The sequence below is a fragment of the Cherax quadricarinatus genome, chromosome 32 (genome assembly GCF_038502225.1).
Source record: "Cherax quadricarinatus isolate ZL_2023a chromosome 32, ASM3850222v1, whole genome shotgun sequence".
Lineage (NCBI taxonomy): Eukaryota > Metazoa > Arthropoda > Malacostraca > Decapoda > Parastacidae > Cherax > Cherax quadricarinatus.
This window is the reverse complement of record NC_091323.1, coordinates 30,991,480-31,010,761: the sequence shown is the minus strand read 5'-3', so window position 1 is coordinate 31,010,761 and position 19,282 is coordinate 30,991,480. Positions and strand designations below refer to the sequence as shown.

Here is a 19,282-nt window from a genome sequence, read left to right as displayed (position 1 = left end):
CCTGGTCACCTCGGCTAGTGTGTCGATCATTGCTCTGTTCCTCTCATCGTATTCTTTTCTTGGCTTCCTGCAGTTCTGTGGTGGGTTGTACATTACTGCAATTATCACCTTATGACCCTCAGACTGGATTGTTCCTTCTAAGTAGTCCCTTTCGCCTGTGCCATCCATTCCTTCCATTTTCTCAAAACCCCACTGGTTTTTAATGAGCAGTGCAACTCCTCCTCCCCCTCTCCTCCCTCTGTCTTTCCTGAGGATTTGATATCCAGATGGAAAGATTGAATCTGTTATTATTCTGGTGAGTTTTGTTTCTGTGAGTGCTATTATGTCTGGGGATGTCTCTTTGATTCTTTCGTGCCACTCCTCATACTTGTTTGTTATTCCATCTGCATTTGTATACCACACCTTCAACTTCTTTTCTAAGACTGTGGTCTGGGAGGTATATTGGGGTTGGGGAAGTTGGAGACCTGGTAAGGAACTATGGGTTGTTGCTGTGGGGGTGGAGTTTGTAATGTAGTGGGTGGGGGCATTGGATGTGGCATGGGTGTTTTGATTTAGAGTGTTTGGTTGCACTGGGGTTGACCTGGTTGGGAGGCTTCTATAGGAAGCTGTGAGGGAGGCTGTATTTGATCTTCTTCCTGGGTCTGGGATCTCCTGTCTGTCTTCTCCATCCCCTCTCTTACCTCCTTTCGCCTTTGTACCATCTCTCTCAGTTTCTGCCTTTCTTCTTGTGTTCTGTCGCGGTCGAGATACACCTTCCTGTATGCCGGCATGTCCCTTAATCGTGCTTTCTCCTGCAGGATCCTGGTCCGAGTCGCTTCTGCCTTGAAGGTCACTTTCACTGGCCGGGTTCTTTTTTTTACAAACCCCCGTATTCTCCGAAAATTTTCCAGCTGGGTCATGTCGTCTTCTCCTATTGCTTTCATGATGCTTTCAATTGCTTTTTTTCCCCTTGTTTTCTTGCTTCATATGTTTCCCCTTCAACTTCCTGGAGCCCATACACAAAGACTGACCTCACCCTTTCATTCTCCCACTGCATATCCCTGTGTATCCCCTCATTTAATTTGGTTTCCTCCACTGCAGCTTTCCTTTCCTCAGTTTCACTGGCTAATGTACTTGGGCTCAGTGGCCTGTCATTTTCCCTTCTCGGCTTTCCTTGGGCTCTGTTGTTGTCTGTTAGGGCCTCCACATAAAGCTTAGCTCTTTCATTTACTACAGTCTCCTCTGATAGAGCTTCTCCTTGCAGTTGTGCCCCTTCTTTCCCTACAGTCCCCTTATTTGTGGCTGAGGTAGCAGTCTCTGTTGTCAATCCCAAAATGTTCTTTAGTTCTTTAGGATGTTTCAGATTTTTCAGTTCCTCTTCTAAACTCTGTATCCTAGCCTCTGCTGCTTTGACATGCACCTCCCACTTCCTGCTTTCCATATCTATCCTTTCTTCCATTCTCATGCTAAGTTCTTCTAGTTTCTTTTCCCAGTCATGATCCCTTTTTATGAGCTCTGCTGCCCAGTCTTCCTTTGCAGTTTCCTCCTCCTGTCCCTTGGTTTTTCTTGTTGCTCTCTGGCAACCCATTTTTGTTTTATCCTGATTGCCTCAGAGTGGGAAACCTATGTAGTTCTGTATGTTAGGTTAGTAGTGTGTATGTCAGAGTGTGGGGGGGAGGTAGTGGAGGAACTGTGGCTATGTGGGAGAGGAGTGGGGAGGGGTGGGGAGGGGGAGGGTGAACGGGGGAGGGGAGGGTGAACGAGGGAGGGGAGGGATCAGGGGAAGTAGTGAGATGTCGGTGGTGAGGGGGGAGTGTATGTGTGAGTCTGGATATGTGTGTGTGTGTGTGTGTAATTTTGTGTGGAATTATGTATGGGTTTATTATGTACTGAAAGGTAGGTGGCTTGTGCGTTGTAATGTAGAGTCTCAGTGGTCCTTGGCTGCCCACAACTTCTTGTGACCTGACTCCCAACCTCCTGGGACTTGACTGGCACGTACTTACAGTGTGTGTGTGTGTGTGTGTGTGTGTGTGTGTGTGTGTGTGTGTGTGTATGTGTGTGTGTGTGTGTATGTGTGTGTGTGTATGTGCATGTGTGTATGTGCGTGTGTGTACTCACCTAATTGTACTCACCTAATTGTGGTTGCAGGGGTCGAGACTCAGCTCCTGGCCCCGCCTCTTCACTGATCGCTACTGGATCCTCTCTCTCTCTCTGCTTCCTGAGCTTTGTCATACCTCTTCTTAAAACTATGTATGGTTCCTGCCTCCACTACTTCACTTGCTAGGCTATTCCACTTGCTGACAACTCTATGACTGAAGAAATACTTCCTAATGTCCCTGTGACTCGTCTGAGTCTTCAGCTTCCAGTTGTGACCCCTTGTCCCTGTGTCCCCTCTCTGGAACATCCTATCTCTGTCCACCTTGTCTATTCCCCGCAGTATCTTGTATGTTGTTATCATGTCTCCCCAGACCCTTCTGTCCTCCAGTGTCGTCAGTCCGATTTCCCTTAACCTTTCCTCGTACGACATTCCCTTGAGCTCTGGGACTAGCCTTGTTGCAAACCTTTGTACTTTCTCTAACTTCTTGACGTGCTTGACCAGGTGTGGGTTCCAGACTGGTGCTGCATACTCCAGTATGGGCCTAACATACACAGTGTACAGTGTCTTGAACGATTCCTTATTAAGGTATCGGAACGCTATTCTCAGGTTTGCCAGGCGCCCGTATGCTGCAGCGGTTATTTGGTTGATGTGTGCCTCCGGTGATGTGCTCGGTGTTATGGTCACCCCAAGGTCTTTCTCCCTGAGTGAGGTCTGTAGTCTTTGTCCACCTAGCCTATACTCTGTCTGCGGTCTTCTTTGCCCCTCCCCAATCTTCATGACTTTGCATTTGGCTGGATTGAATTCGAGAAGCCAGTTACTGGACCACATGTCCAGCCTCTCCAGGTCTCTTTGCAGTCCTGCCTCATCCTCGTCCGATTTAATTCTTCTCATCAACTTCACGTCATCTGCGAACAGGGACACTTCAGAGTCTATTCCTTCCATCATGTCGTTCACATATATCAAAAATAGTACTGGTCCTAGAACTGACCCCTGTGGGACCCCGCTCGTAACAGGCGCCCACCGTGATACCTCTTCACGTACCATGACTCGTTGCTGCCTCCCTGTCAGGTATTCCCTTATCCATTGCAGTGCCCTTCCTTTTACGTGTGCCTGATCCTCCAGCTTCTGCACTAATCTCTTGTGGGGAACTGTGTCAAAGGCCTTCCTGCAGTCTAGGAAAACGCAATCTACCCACCCCTCTCTCTCGTGTCTTACTTCTGTTACCTTGTCATAAAACTCCAGGAGGTTTGTGATGCAAGATTTGCCTTCCATGAACCCATGCTGGTTTTCATTTATAATCTTGTTCCTTTCCAGGTGTTCGACCACTCTCCTCCTGATAATCTTCTCCATGACTTTGCACACAATACATGTCAGAGACACAGGTCTGTAGTTTAGTGCCTCGTTTCTGTTTCCTTTCTTAAATATGGGGACTACATTAGCTGTCTTCCATTTCTCAGGTAGTTGCCCAGTTTCAATGGATGTGCTGAAGATTGTGGTTAGAGGCACACACAGCATCTCTGCTCCTTCTCTAAGGACCCATGGGGAGATGTTGTCCGGTCCCATCGCCTTTGAGGTGTCAAGGTCACTTAAGAGCTTCTTCACCTCCTCCTCAGTTGTTCGTATGTCATCCAACACTTGTTGGTATATTCCCTCTTGATGTTCCCTTCTGTGCTGTCTTCCCACAGCCCTTCCTGTCTCTACTGTAAAAACTTCCTTAAATCTCCTGTTCAGCTCCTCACATACCTCCTGATCATTTCTTGTGAGTTCTCCACCTTCTGTCCTTAATCTGATCACCTGGTCTTTGACTGTGTGTATGTATATGTGTGTGTATGTATATATGTGTGTGTGTGTGTGTGTGTATATATGTGTGTGTGTGTGTGTGTAATTATGTGTCGAATTATGTGTGGGTTTATTATGTGTCTGAAAAGTAGGTGGCTTGTGCTTGGAGTGTAATGTGGATTCTCAGTTGTCGCTTGTGTCCACAACCTCTTGTGACCTGACTCCCACCCTCCTGAGACTTACGCTCACCTACTTACAATGTTGCCTATGCTTGACCTGCTTATAGTAAGTTAATCGCCTTGTTCAATGGATTACCAATTGCTATTCCTTATTGAATATTTGAGTGCCTATTCTTTATCGTGCTATGAGAGTTAGACCATTCACATTCAGCTTGGCGGTTAATTGGAACCTGGAACCCCACACCCAAACAACCACTCATAGGTAGATACAGTACTTGTAGTACAGCTGTAGCAGCCTGTAGATTGTCCAGCTCGATGTGACGTCCTGGCGTAGATCCAGTTCAATGTACGTCCTGGCGTACCTCAATTTCTTCTCGTTAATAATGTACCCTATTCACTGTATTTCTCTCACTGGTCACACGATTGTTTCACTTTATTATCTTTCTTGGGTGACACTTGACAACGTCGCCTTACCACCCACACTAGCCTGCCCACTCTGCGCCACAACGTTTTTATTTTCTAGATCACTTACAAAATTGTGGCTCTCCCCACACTTATGTGGCTCAGGCAGATTAAAAATCACTTCTAGGATTGTTCACTACCCTGACACACTTAGCAACCCTTGCAGAACACTTGGGTAGCCCTCAAAAACACTTATATTCCCGGAGCACGGAAGGCGTGACTCGCGCGCTCGCTGTGTGTGTGTGTGTGTGTGTGTGTGTGTGTGTGTGTGTGTGTGTGTGTGTGTACGTGTGTGCGTGTGTGTGTGTGTGTGTGTACATGTGTGTGTGTGTGTGTGTACATGTGTGTGTGTGTGTGTGTACATAAGTAAGTTTATTCATGTATACACAAATAGTTACATAGATTATCATACATAGCAGCATATGTGCAGAGAACTTAGGATAACCCAGTAAAGTCAGACATACATGTGTAGTGTGGCCTAAGTGTGAGTAAAAGTAGCAAGATATACCTGGTATCCTGCATGTTTGTGAGACAGGAAAAAAACACACTAGGAATCCTACCATTGTGTAAAACAATTGCAGGCTTCCATTTCACACTCACTTAGCAGGATGGTAGTATCTCCTTGGGTGGTTGCTGATACAGATCTATTAATAAATTTTCAAAGTTCTCTTATTCAAGCTTTCAGGGCCATGCATTTACATCAGAACAGATAAATGACTACCCAGCTTTTTAATTTATGTAGTTGATTAACAAATGTAATACAGTGGACCCTCCTTTTTCATCATTAATCCATTCTAGAGTGTCTGACGAAATGTGAAATTGACGAAAACTGAAACCATTTTCCCCACATGAAATAATGTAAAACCAATTAATCCGTTCCAGACTCCCAAAAGTATTAACAAAAAATAATTTTTTTAGAGATTAAATATAGATTTACATGCAGAAAAGAATGACAGATATATTATAAAACACTAATAACATATAAAAATGAACATTTAACATCACACTTACCTTTCCTGAAGACTCTTGTTGGTGTATGAAAGACAGGGAGGAGGGGAGAGGGAGGACTGATTATTGTTTGGAAGGGGAACCACCCTCTACCACTATCACTACCACCCTCTACCACCATCACTACCACCCTCTACCACCATCACTACCACCCTCTACCACCATCACTACCACCCTCTACCACCATCACTACCACCATCACTACCACCCTCTACCACAATCACTACTGCCCTCTACCTCCATTACAACCACTACTGCCATCTACCACCATCACAACCACTACACTACCACCCTCTGCCACCATCACAACCACCACCACCTTCTACAACCATCACAACCACTACCACCATCACTACTACCCTCTATCACCATCATAACCACTACCACCCTCTACCACCACCACTTTCATATTTTTCTACAATCTTTTTCTTTAATTCTGTCGTGTTTCTCGCCTTCTTTACCAAAGGACTGGCACTAGCAGTTTTCTTTGGGCCCATAGTGGCTTATTTAGCAGTCACACAGAATGAATAAGTGCAAAAAACAATTATTACGAAATATTTCCCATGAGCTCGCAGGATAATGTTAACTCACCGAGAAACAAAGCGACACTGCCTCAGAATGCGTGTGTGGGAGGTTGTGTGTGCAAGCACATTCAGACATGTTCAGTACCACCAACGAGACTGGAGGAAAGTAACGAAAACTGAGCCAATATTTTTATGAAAAAAGTCGGTGAGAACTGAAATCCGCGAAAACAAAGCCCAGCGAAAAGGGAGGGTCCACTGTACAGTGGTACCTTGAGTTACAAGCAGCTCCCGGCTTGAACAATTATGTAAGTGTATTTTTGTAAGTGTATTTTTGGGGGCGTGAAACGGATTAATCTAATTTACATTATTCCTTATGGGAACAAATTCATTCTGTATCGGCACTCGAAATCTTCTGGAACGAATGAAGTTTGTAAATCAAGGTACCACTGTATATCTTTGATTAGTGTTGTTAATCAAACTTAGTTTGCTTAAGAAGGTTTTAAAGGCTGCTTTTACATTTCAGGTTGTAATGACAGAACAGTATGCTAAACAGCATCCAGAGGTTTACTTCTCGTGTATGCATCCAGGCTGGGCAGACACTCCTTCTGTTTGCACCTCCATGCCAGACTTTTATAGCAAGGTACAGAAAAATATTCCATGCTTTTAGATATGTCATGCATTTTTAGCCTGAACCTGCAGACTTTACTTATAAAGCAAGGATTGTTCTGCTAAACAAGAGTGCATAATATATATATATATATATATATATATATATATATATATATATATATATATATATATATATATATATATATATATATATATATATATATATATATGTATATATATATATATATATGTATATATATATATATATATATGTATATATATATATATATATATTTTTTTTTTTTTTTTCTTCAACAAGTCGGCCGTCTCCCCCCGAGGCAGGGTGACCCAAAAAAGAAAGAAAATCCCCAAAAAGAAAATACTTTCATCATCATTCAACACTTTCACCACACTCCCACATTATCACTGTTTTTGCAGAGGTGCTCAGAATACAACAGTCTAGAAGCATAAACATATAAAGATACACAACATATCCCTCCAAACTGCCAATATACATATATATATATATATATATATATATATATATATATATATATATATATAATTTTTTTTTTTTTTTTTTTTTTTTTTTTTTTTTTTTCTCAACAAGTCGGCCGTCTCCCACCGAGGCAGGGTGACCCAAAAAACAAGAAAGAAAATCCCCAAAAAGAAAATACTTTCATCATCATTCAACACTTTCACCACACTCACACATTATCACTGCTTTTGCAGAGGTGCTCAGAATACAACAGTTTAGAAGCATATACGTATAGAGATACACAACATATCCCTCCAAACTGCCAATATCCCAAACCCCTCCTTTAAAGTGCAGGCATTGTACTTCCCATTTCCAGGACTCAAGTCCGACTATATGAAAATAACCGGTTTCCCTGAATCCCTTCACTAAATATTACCCTGCTCACACTCCAACAGATTGTCAGGTCCCAAGTATCATTCGTCTCCATTCACTCCTATCTAACACGCTCATGCACGCTTGCTGGAAGTCCAAGCCCCTCACCCACAAAACCTCCTTTACCCCCTCTTTCCAACCCTTTCGAGGACGACCCCTACCCCTCTTTCCTTCCCCTATAGATTTATATGCTTTCCATGTCATTCTACTTTGATCCATTCTCTCTAAATGACCAAACCACCTCAACAACCCCTCTTCTGCCCTCTGACTAATGCTTTTATTAACTCCACACCTTCTCCTAATTTCCACACTCCAAATTTTCTGCATAATATTTACACCACACATTGCCCTTAGACAGGACATCTCCACTGCCTCCAACCGTCTCCTCGCTGCTGCATTTACCACCCAAGCTTCACATCCATATAAGAGTGTTGGTACTACTATACTTTCATACATTCCCTTCTTTGCCTCCATAGATAACGTTTTTTGACTCCACATATACCTCAACGCACCACTCACCTTTTTTCCCTCATCAATTCTATGATTAACCTCATCCTTCATAAATCCATCCGCCGACACGTCAACTCCCAAGTATCTGAAAACATAAACTTCTTCCATACTCCTCCTCCCCAATTTGATATCCAATTTTTCTTTATCTAAATCATTTGATACCCTCATCACCTTACTCTTTTCTATGTTCACTTTCAACTTTCTACCTTTACACACATTCTCAAACTCATCCACTAACCTTTGCAATTTTTCTTTAGAATCTCCCATAAGCACAGTATCATCTGCAAAAAGTAACTGTGTCAATTCCCATTTTGAATTTGATTCCCCATAATTTAATCCCACCCCTCTCCCGAACACCCTAGCATTTACTTCTTTTACAACCCCATCTATAAATATATTAAACAACCATGGTGACATTACACATCCCTGTCTAAGACCTACTTTTACCGGGAAGTATTCTCCCTCTCTTCTACACACCCTAACCTGAGCCTCACTATCCTCATATCTAGGTAGTAGGTTGGTAGACAGCAACCGCCCAGGGAGGTACTACCGTCCTGCCAAGTGAGTGTAACACGAAAGCCTGTAATTGTTTTACATGATGGTAGGATTGCTGGTGTCCTTTTTTCTGTCTCATGAACATGCAAAATTTCTGGTACGTCTTGCCACTTCTACTTACACTTAGGTCACACTACACATACATGTACAAGCATATATATACGCACACCTCTGGGTTTTCTTTTGTTTTCTTACTAGTTCTTGTTCTTGTTTATTTTCTCTTACCTCCATGGGGAAGTGGAACAGAATTCTTCCTCCGTAAGGCATGCGTGTTGTAGGAGGCGACTAAAATGCCGGGAGCAAGGGGCTAGTAACCTCTTCTCCTGTATATATTACTAAATGTAAAAGGAGAAACTTTCGTTTTTCCTTTTGGGCCACCCCGCCTCGGTGGGATACGGTCGGTGTGTTGAAAGAAAGAAAGATATATATATATATAATATATATATATATATATAAATATATAATATATATATATATATATATATATATATATATATATATATATTATAGGTAGTAGGTTGGTAAACAGCAACCGTCCAGGGAGGTACTACCGTCCTGCCAAGTGAGTGTAAAACAAAAGCCTGTAATTGTTTTACATGATGGTAGGATTGCTGGTGTCCTTTTTTCTGTCTCATGAACATGCAAGATTTCAGGTACGTCTTGCTACTTCTACTTACACTTAGGTCACACTACACATACATGTACAAGCACATATATACACACCCCTCTGGGTTTTCTTCTATTTTCTTTCTAGTTCTTATTCTTGTTTATTTCCTCTTATCTCCATGGGGAAGTGGAACAGAATTCTTCCTCCGTAAGCCATGCGTGTTGTAAGAGGCGACTAAAATGCCGGGAGCAAGGGGCTAGTAACCTCTTCTCCTGTATATATTACTAAATTTAAAAGGAGAAACTTCAGTTTTTTCTTTTGGGCCACCCCACCTCAGTGGGATACGGCTGGTACGTTGAAAGAAGAAGAAGAACATGCAAAATTTCAGGTACGTCTTGCTACTTCTACTTACACTCAGGTCACACTACACATACATGTACAAGCGTATATATACATACCCCTCTGGGTTTTCTTCGATTTTCTTTCTAGTTCTTGTTCTTGTTTATTTCCTCTTATCTCCATGGGGAAGTGGAACAGAATTCTTCCTCCGTAAGCCATGCGTGTTGTAAGAGGCGACTAAAATGCCGGGAGCAAGGGGCTAGTAACCCCTTCTCCCGTATAAATTACTAAATTTAAAAAGAGAAACTTTCGTTTTTCTTTTTGGGCCACCCTGCCTTGGTGGGATACAGCCAGTTTGTTGAAAAAAAAAAATATATACAGTGGACCCCCGCATAGCGAACTTAATCCGTGCAAGAGGGCTGGCCGTTATGCGAAATGTTCGCTATGCGAATTAATTTTCCCCATAAGAAATAATGGAAATAAAATTAATCCGTGCAAGACACCCAAAAGTATGAAAAAAAATTTTTTTTACCACAAAAAAATGTTAATTTTAGTACACACAAACTGAAAAAGGCATGCACAATTACATGACACTTACTTTTATTGAAGATCTGGTGATGATTGATGGGATGGGAGGAGGGGAGAGAGAGTGTTAGTGTTTAGAAGGGGAATCCCTTTCCATTAGGACTTGAGGTAGCAAGTCCTTTTCTGGGGTTACTTCCCTTCTTCTTTTAATGCCACTAGGACCAGCTTCAGAGTCACTGGACTTCTTTCGCACAACATATCTGTCCATAGTGGCCTGTACCTCTCGTTCCTTTATGATTTGTCTAAAGTGGTTCACAACAGTGTCATTGTAACAGTCACCAGCACGGCTTGCAATAGCTGTGTGAGGGTGATTTTCATCAAAAAAGGTTTGCACTTCAAGCCATTTTGCACACATTTCCTTAATCTTTGAAGTAGGCAATTCCTTCAATTTCTCTCTCCCCTCCTTTGAACCAGTTTCCCCAGGTCTGGCCTCTTGCTCTTGAAGTTGATCTATCAGCTCATCAGTGGTTAGTTCTTCATTGTCCTCCTCCACCAACTCTTCCACATCCTCCCCACTAACCTCCAACCCCAAGGACTTCCCCAATTCCACAATTGATTCCTCAACTGGTATACTACTCCTCTCAGGGTTAGCCTCAAACCCTTCAAAATCCCTTTTGTCTACACATTCTGGCCACAGTTTCTTCCAAGCAGAGTTCAAGGTTCTCTTAGTCACTCCCTCCCAAGCCTTACCTATAAGGTTTACACAATTGAGGATATTAAAGTGATCCTTCCAAAACTCTTTTAGAGTCAATCGAGTGTCTGTGGTCACTTCAAAGCACTTTTGAAACAGAGCTTTTGTGTACAGTTTCTTGAAGTTGGAAATGACCTGCTGGTCCATGGGCTGCAGGAGAGGAGTGGTATTAGGAGGCAAAAACTTCACCTTAATGAAGCTCATGTCCCCATAAAGTCGCTCTGCCACGTCTGTAGGATGACCAGGGGCATTGTCTAACACCAGGAGGCACTTAAGGTCTAATTTCTTTTCAGTTAGGTAATCTTTCACATTGGGGGCAAATGCATGGTGTAACCAGTTATAGAAAAATTCCCTAGTGACCCATGCCTTACTGTTTGCCCTCCACAGCACACACAAATTATCCTTGAGGACATTCTTTTGCCTGAACGCTCTGGGAGTTTCAGAGTGATACACTAATAAAGGCTTAACTTTGCAATCACCACTAGCATTGGCACACATCAACAAAGTAAGCCTGTCTTTCATAGGCTTATGTCCTGGGAGTGCCTTTTCCTCCTGAGTAATGTAGGTCCTGCTTGGCATTTTCTTCCAGAACAGGCCTGTTTCATCACAATTAAACACTTGTTCAGGTTCCAGTCCTTCAGTTTCTATGTACTCCTTGAATTCATGCACATATTTTTCAGCCGCTTTGTGGTCCGAACTGGCAGCCTCACCATGCCGTATCACACTATGGATGCCACTACGCTTCTTAAATCTCTCAAACCAACCTTTGCTGGCCTTAAATTCACTCACATCATCACTAGTTGCAGGCATTTTTTTAATTAAATCGTCATGCAACTTCCTAGCCTTTTCACATATGATCGCTTGAGAGACGCTATCTCCTGCTAGCTGTTTTTCATTTATCCACACCAATAAGAGTCTCTCAACATCTTCCATCACTTGCGATCTTTGTTTCGAAAACACAGTTAAACCTTTGGCAACAACAGCTTCCTTGATTGCCGTTTTCTTGCCCACAATAGAAGAGATGGTTGATTTTGGTTTCTTGTACAACCTGACCAGGTCGGTGATACGTACTCCACTTTCATACTTATCAATGATCTCTTTCTTCATTTCAATGGGTATTCTTACCCTTTGAGGTGTAGGGTTGGCACTAGAAGCTTTCTTGGGGCCCATGGTCACTTATTTTCCAGAAACAGCACCGAAAACACTGTAATAATACGAAATATTCCGAGTGTATGCTTGAATGTTACCGCGGAGGCTGGCTGGTAAACAATGGCACGGGCGGCACATGTGAGGCTGGCTGAGGGCGCACATTGGACGCGTCTCGGACGAAGGCCGCTGAGCGGGTTTTTGTCCACTATGCGGGGCAAAATTTTAGCGAACAAAGCGTCCGCTATGCGGATTGTTCGCTATGCAAGGCGTTCGCTATGCGGGGGTCCACTGTATATGTATTATACGTAGTAGGTTGGTAAACAGCAATCGCCCAGGGAGGTACTACCGTCCTTCCAAGTGAGTGTAGAACGAACGCCTGTCATTGTTTTACATGATGGTAGGATTGCTGGTGTATTCTTTTGTCTGTCTCATAAACATGCAAGATTTCAGGTAAGTCTTGCTACTTCTACTTACACTTAAGTCACACTACACATACATGTTTTTTTTTTTTTTTTTTTTTTCAACAAGTCGGCCGTCTCCCACCGAGGCAGGGTGATCCAAAAAAGAAAGAAAATCCCCAAAAAGAAAATACTTTCATCATCTTTCAACACTTTCACCTCACTCACACGTAATCACTGTTTTTGCAGAGGTGCTCAGAATGCAACAGTTTAGAAGCATATACGTATAAAGATACACAACATATCCCTCCAAACTGCCAATATCCCAAACCCCTCCTTTAAAGTGCAGGCATTGTACTTCCCATTTCCAGGACTCAAGTCCGGCTATATAAAAATAACCGGTTTCCCTGAATCCCTTCACTAAATATTACCCTGCTCACACTCCAACAGCTCGTCAGGTCCCAAATACCATTCGTCTCCATTCACTCCTATCTAACACGCTCACGCATGCTTGCTGGAAGTCCAAGCCCCTCGCCCACAAAACCTCCTTTACCCCCTCCCTCCAACCTTTTCGAGGACGACCCCTATCCCGCCTTCCTTCCCCTACAGATTTATACGCTCTCCATGTCATTTTACTTTGATCCATTCTCTCTAAATGACCAAACCACCTCAGCAACCCCTCTTCAGCCCTCTGACTAATACTTTTATTAGCTCCACACCTTCTCCTAATTTCCACACTCTGAATTTTCTGCATAATATTTACACCACACATTGCCCTTAGACAGGACATCTCCACTGCCTCCAACCACCTCCTCGCTGCAGCATTTACAACCCAAGCTTCACACCCATATAAGAGTGTTGGTACTACTTTCATACATTCCCTTCTTTGCTTCCATAGACAACGTTTTTTGTCTCCACATATACCTCAATGCACCACTCGCCTTCTTTCCTTCATCAATTCTATGATTAACCTCATCCTTCGTAAATCCATCCGCTGACACGTCAACTCCCAAATATCTGAAAACATTCACTTCTTCCATACTCCTCCTCCCCAGTTTGATATCCAATTTTTCTTTAAATCATTTGATACACTCATCACCTTACTCTTTTCTATGTTCACTTTCAACTTAATACCTTTACACTCACTCCCAAACTCTTCCACTAACCTTTGCAACTTTTCTTTAGAATCTCCCACAAGCACAGTATCATCAGCAAAAAGAAACTGTGTTAATTCCCATTTTGCATTTGATTCCCTATAATTTAATCCTACCCCTCTCCCCAACACCCTAGCATTTACTTATTTTACAACCCCAACTATAAATATATTAAACAACCATGATGACATTACACATCCCTGTCTAAGACTTTTACCGGGAAGTAGTCTCCCTCTCTTCTACACACCCTAACCTGAGCCTCACTATCCTCATAAAAACTCTTTACAGCATTTAGTAACTTACCACCTATTCCATATACTTGCAACATCTGCCACATTGCTCCCCTATCCACTCTATCATATTCCTTTTCTAAATCCATAAATGCAATAAAAACTTCCCTGCCTTTATCTAAATACTGTTCACATATATGCTTCAATGTAAACACTTGATCTACACATCCCCTACCCACTCTGAAACCTCCTTGCTCATCCACAATCCTACATTCTGTCTTACCTCTAATTCTTTCAATAATAACCCTACTGTACACTTTCCTGGTATTTTCAGTAAACTTATTCCTTTATAATTTTTACAGTCTCTTTTGTCCCCCTTCCCTTTATATATTGGAATTATACATGGTCTCTGCCAATCCCTTGGTACCTTCCCCTCTTTCATACATTAAACAAAAATACCAACCACTCCATCACTATGTCCCTCCCTGCTTTTAAAGTTTCTGTCATGATCCCATCAGTTCCAGCTGCTTTACCCCCTTTCATTCTATGTAATGCCTCATGCACCTCCTTCACAGTCACATCCTGCTCTTCTTCACTCCTAAAAGATGGCATACCTCCCTGGCCAGTGCACGAAATTACAGCCTCCCTTTCTTCATCGACATTTAAAAGTTCCTCAAAATATTACTGCTATCTACCCAATACCTCCATCTCCCCATCTACTTTTATATTACTCAACTGGCATTTATGGTAAATTTATTCTCACCCTAGGTTGTGTAGGATTAAGTTTGAGTATATGCATTGCATTACATAGAGCAAGGTTAGGTTGCAAAACTAATTTTGGTGCAAAATAAAAAATTTGCATACTCTTAATATTAATTCAGGTGAATATATTTTTGCTTAGGCTCCAGAAGTGTTGCTCAGGCTTCAGGAAAACCTACTCAAACTTTTTTTTTTTCTGTTTTCCTTTCATTTCTTTTTATAACTTTCTCCTTGTCTTTTTCTCTTTTTGCTTCTAGTTGATTTTTTTTTTCTCTTTTTTCCTTGTATCTTTTTTATTTTTATGGTTTTATTAACTTTTCTTTTTCTTTCTTTATATATCACCAATGATGACATATACGCAATATTTCCTAGTTGAAGGATAAGCTGAGGACGCCAGATGAGGGAGCAGACACTGCCGTGTGGTTAGCAGTGTCACCTGCAGCTGTACAGCACCCAGCAGGGCTGTTCTTCCAGGGTACATATCTATGTTCATCTTTGAATTTTTATACTTTGTTCCTTTATAACGTTTTGTGGAAAGTCCAGTCACTCAAAGGGGTATTTTTACAGTAGCATTAGTAACTAATGAGGTTGAAAAAAAAATCTGCACATTTCCTATCATCATTTTCCAGTAAATATTCACCTCTGATAGCTTCCCTGTATTTGAAGAAGATAAGTAAATGCTCATGTACAGTACACACTTTTTCTTTTACACAATTGAATTTACAGGCTAAGAGCTTCAATTCTACCTTAACTCATTTTGACATCCAGCTCTATCTAAGGTATACCACCACCCCACAGAATGTGACTAGGTGATTGATACAGTAGCTGGGCAATTGATATACAGGGGACCCTCGATTTTCGTATTTAATCCGTTCCAGAGCCATTGGCCAAAACTGAAATCAGACAAAACCGAAACCATTTTCCCCACTAGAAATAATGTAAATGGAATTAATCCGTTCCAGACACCCAAAAGTATCAACAACAAAATTTTTTTTTTACCTTAAAGATAGATTTACATGCACAAAAGAATGAACATTACACATGACACTTACGTTTATTGAAGGCTGTTGTTGCTGGAAGGAAGACAGGGAATAGGGGAGAGGGAAGAGAGGTTATTCTTTGGAAGGGGAATCCCCCTTCATAAGGACTCTAGGTACCAAGTCTTTATCCAGGGCCACTTCCCTCCTTTGTTTTTTAATGCCACTAGGACCAGCTTGAGAGTCACTGGACCCCTGTCGCACAAAATATCTGTCCAGATAGGTCTGTTTCTTGAAAATTTCCCTAAAATGGGACATGGCATTGTCATTGTAGAAGTCGCCAGCACGGATTGCAATAGCTTTCTCAGGGTGATGTTGCTCCACAAATGACTGCACTCTGGTCCACATTACACAAATATCCTGTGCTGTGGTCTGTTGCTATTGCAGATGAAGTTCTTTCAGCTCATCAGTGGTTAGCTCTTGATTGTGGTCATCCACTAACTCTTCCACATCCTTGCCACTCACATCCAACCCCAAGAAATTACCAATGCCACAATTGATTGCATAACAGGTGTAGAGTCGACAGGGTCAGCCTCAAACCCCTCAAAATCCTTCTTTCAGACACAATCTGGCCACAATTTTCCCCAAGCAGAGTTCATTGTCCTGGAAGTCATTCCCTGCCAAGCCTTATCTATAAGGCTTATGCAATGGAAGATATTGAAGTGATTCTTCCAGAACTCTCTTAGGGTCAATTCAGAGCCTGTGGTTAGGTCAAAGCACCTTTGAAACATCGCTTTGGTGTTCAGTTTTTTAAAGTTTGCAATGATCTGCTGGTCCATGGGCTGGATGAGAGGAGTGGTGTTAGGAGGCAAGAACTTCACTGTTACAAAACTGAATTCTTTAGACAATTGGTCTTCCAAGTCTGGAGGATGAGCAGGAGCATTGTCCATTAACAGGAGGCATTGGAGTGGCAATTTATTATCTAGGAGGTATTTTTTCACACTGGGGCCAAACACTTCATTGAACCATTCCAGAAAAATTTCCCTTGTGACCTATGCCCTACTGTTAGCCTTCCACATCACACAATTTACTCTTAACAACACTGTTTTTCTTGAACACTCTGGGGTTTTCAGAGTGATACCCCAGTAAAGGCTTCACTTTGAAATCCCCACTAGCATTACCACACAACAAAAGAGCCTGTCTTTCATAGGCTTGTATCCTGGGAGTGCCTTTTCATCCTGCATGATGTAGGTCCTCTTCAGCATTTTCTTCCAAAAGAGGCCTGTTTCATCACAATTGAACACTTGTTGGGGTTGGAATTTTTCAGCCTCTACATAACATTGGAATTCCCACACGAATTTTTCAGCCGCTTGTTTGTCTGAACTGGCACCCTCACATACCTTACAATACTGTGTATGCCACTTCGCTTCTTGAATTTTTCGAACCAGCTTTTGCTGGCCTTAAATTCACCTACATCAGCACTTGTTTCAGGCAGTTTCTTTATGAGATCATCATGCAACTGCCTTGCCTTTTCACAAATTATGGACCGCACAACACACTCTCCTGATCCACACCAACAACAATTTCTCCACTTCTTCAGTCGTTTGGGATCTCTGTTTGGTTATTGCATTCACCCCTTTCGCAACATCAGTTTCCATGATTTCTTTTCTCTTTGCCACTGTGGAGCTGATTGCTGATGGCGACTTCCCGTACATCCTGCCGAGTTTCAGCAATGCATATGCCACTATCATATTTTCTTAGGATTTCTTTTTTCAGTTCTGTGATGTTCCTCACTTTCTTTACCAAAGCACTGGCACTAGGAGCTTTCTTTGGGGCCATGGTCATTTATTTAGTAGTCAGACAATAAACAAGTGGCAAAAACAGTGGAATATTACGAAATGTTTCATATGACCTGGCAGGATATGTTCACTCAAACCATACCATGGATGGGGATAGAACCCGCGATCAGTGTCTCAGAACTCGCTGAGAAACGCTACACTGGCTAAGAATGCATGTGGGAGGCGGCTTTGTCTGCGCGCTGGGCACTGGACAGGTTCCATATGATCGACGAAAACGGAACCAAAAATCGACGAAAATGTCGGCCAAAACTGAAATCGGTGATAACGGAGATCGACGAAAATGGAGGGTCCACTGTACATTGACTAGGTAATAAGTACACAATGGCTAAGTGATACAGTGTAAAGTAAAAGGACACAATCGTAAGTAATGTGACATTTTATTGTGGCAACGTTTCACTCTCCAGGAGCTTTATCAAGCCGTTACAAACAATCCAAGGACACAGAAGGTATATATAGGCTTAGAATGAGGTGTAATACTAGTAGTAGTGAAATAAGTTGTAGTAGTAGTAGTAGTAGTACTAGTAGTAGTAGTAATACAATATGGTAGAATAGTCAACTTGCACATGAGTAAAAGGATATAAAAGCTATTACTTGGGTATCATAAAATAGGTTAGACAAATATTTCTTTTGGAGGTTAGATTAGAGAAGGCCTGTTTCAGTGTTCATCCACTGTAATATGCTTGTGTAATATTAGCAGGAGAGACTATATGATGGCAGGGTTTACTGTTTTCAGGAGTTGCTAAAACTTCAGAGATGGTGAAGCTGCCTTTTTGTTTAATTGTGTTAGAAACAGTGATTAATGCTGATTCAAGGCACTTGCATCTGTGGAAATTAGTTTCTTTGATCAGTAAATGGGCGTCCCTGAATTTCATGAGATGATTGGTGGAATTCCAGTGTTGTATGCAGGCATTGTTCAAGTTATCGTTCCTACATGCATAAATGTGTTTATTGAGGCGTGTTTCAAGATTTCTTGCTGTTTCACCTACATAAATCCTGTCGCAGCCTCCACAGGGTATAGTGTAAACCCCCCTTGTGTCCTTTTACTTTACATCTTGTTGGTAATTCTACCAACATATATACAATAAGTGATACTAGTAGTCATTTTGTTTCTGTAGATACAGAATAGGAGGTATGAAGTAGATTTTAATAGAAATGTCTTTCCAGATAGAAATCCTGCTCCCACTCACTTGCCTTTGGCATCAACCAAAGTGACCACCAAAGAGAAGGAAGAATTCATGACTGCTCTTGAGGAGCTTTCCAAGAAATTTGCTGGATAAACTTGGATTATTGAATGTGGGATAGGTAACAATGTCGCCTAAATTTTTTTTTTATCATACGTTGGTTTATAACTTTATTTTTCACGTTTTCTGTCACAAAACTGTTTTATTAATAAGCTAGTTGACATTTACTGTAATTGCTTGTCTGTGGCTCCTTTGTCAGCAGTATAAATGAGTTATTTTATTAAAAATAATTGTTGCCTCTTAACAGTTTAGATTATATTTAGCACACCCATGCTGTTTTATATATATAGTAATACAGCAGTACAGTATAATTTTCTGTATTTTTTCACTCCCATTTATGGTTATAATAAAAGCATATTACTTTTCTTGACTGTTTTATTCTTGATTTTGACACTTAGATGATCCATTGTACTCTAGTTAATAGTTTCTTTGGATGTATAGGCATGCCATCTAGGATGGGTATGAAGATAAAATATACAAAACAATTTTTCAATGACACATCTTTTTATTTAAGGTAAAGCTTTATCAAGCTCTCCTCTTCAAGGGGGGCTCCTTGGCGTGGTGAAGAGGCTCTTGGTCTGAGGAATTAGCCCTGTCGGTCTTCTTCCTCAGACCGAACCTAATTACCCCCCATTCTCCCCTCCCCTATCCCATCCTCCCCTTTTTCCATTCCTCCTCTT

General features: G+C 41.7%; 1 protein-coding gene across 5 annotated transcripts in view; it reads left to right on the top strand.

Annotated features, from left to right (window-relative positions):
* Positions 1-18,967, top strand: part of LOC128690249 (dehydrogenase/reductase SDR family member 12) — a 50,795-nt gene extending 31,828 nt beyond the window's left edge. For 4 of the 5 annotated variants that reach the window (XM_070090616.1, XM_070090612.1, XM_070090615.1 and 1 more), the window contains 3 exons: positions 6,553-6,669; positions 14,898-15,000; positions 18,526-18,967. In XM_070090616.1, coding sequence (XP_069946717.1) covers positions 6,553-6,669; positions 14,898-15,000; positions 18,526-18,638 — 333 coding nt within the window. In that variant the 3' untranslated portion in view covers positions 18,639-18,967. The remainder of the gene's footprint in view (positions 1-6,552; positions 6,670-14,897; positions 15,001-18,525) is intronic. The other variant, XM_053778838.2, reaches the window with a different exon arrangement.
* Positions 18,968-19,282: the final 315 nt, after the last annotated feature.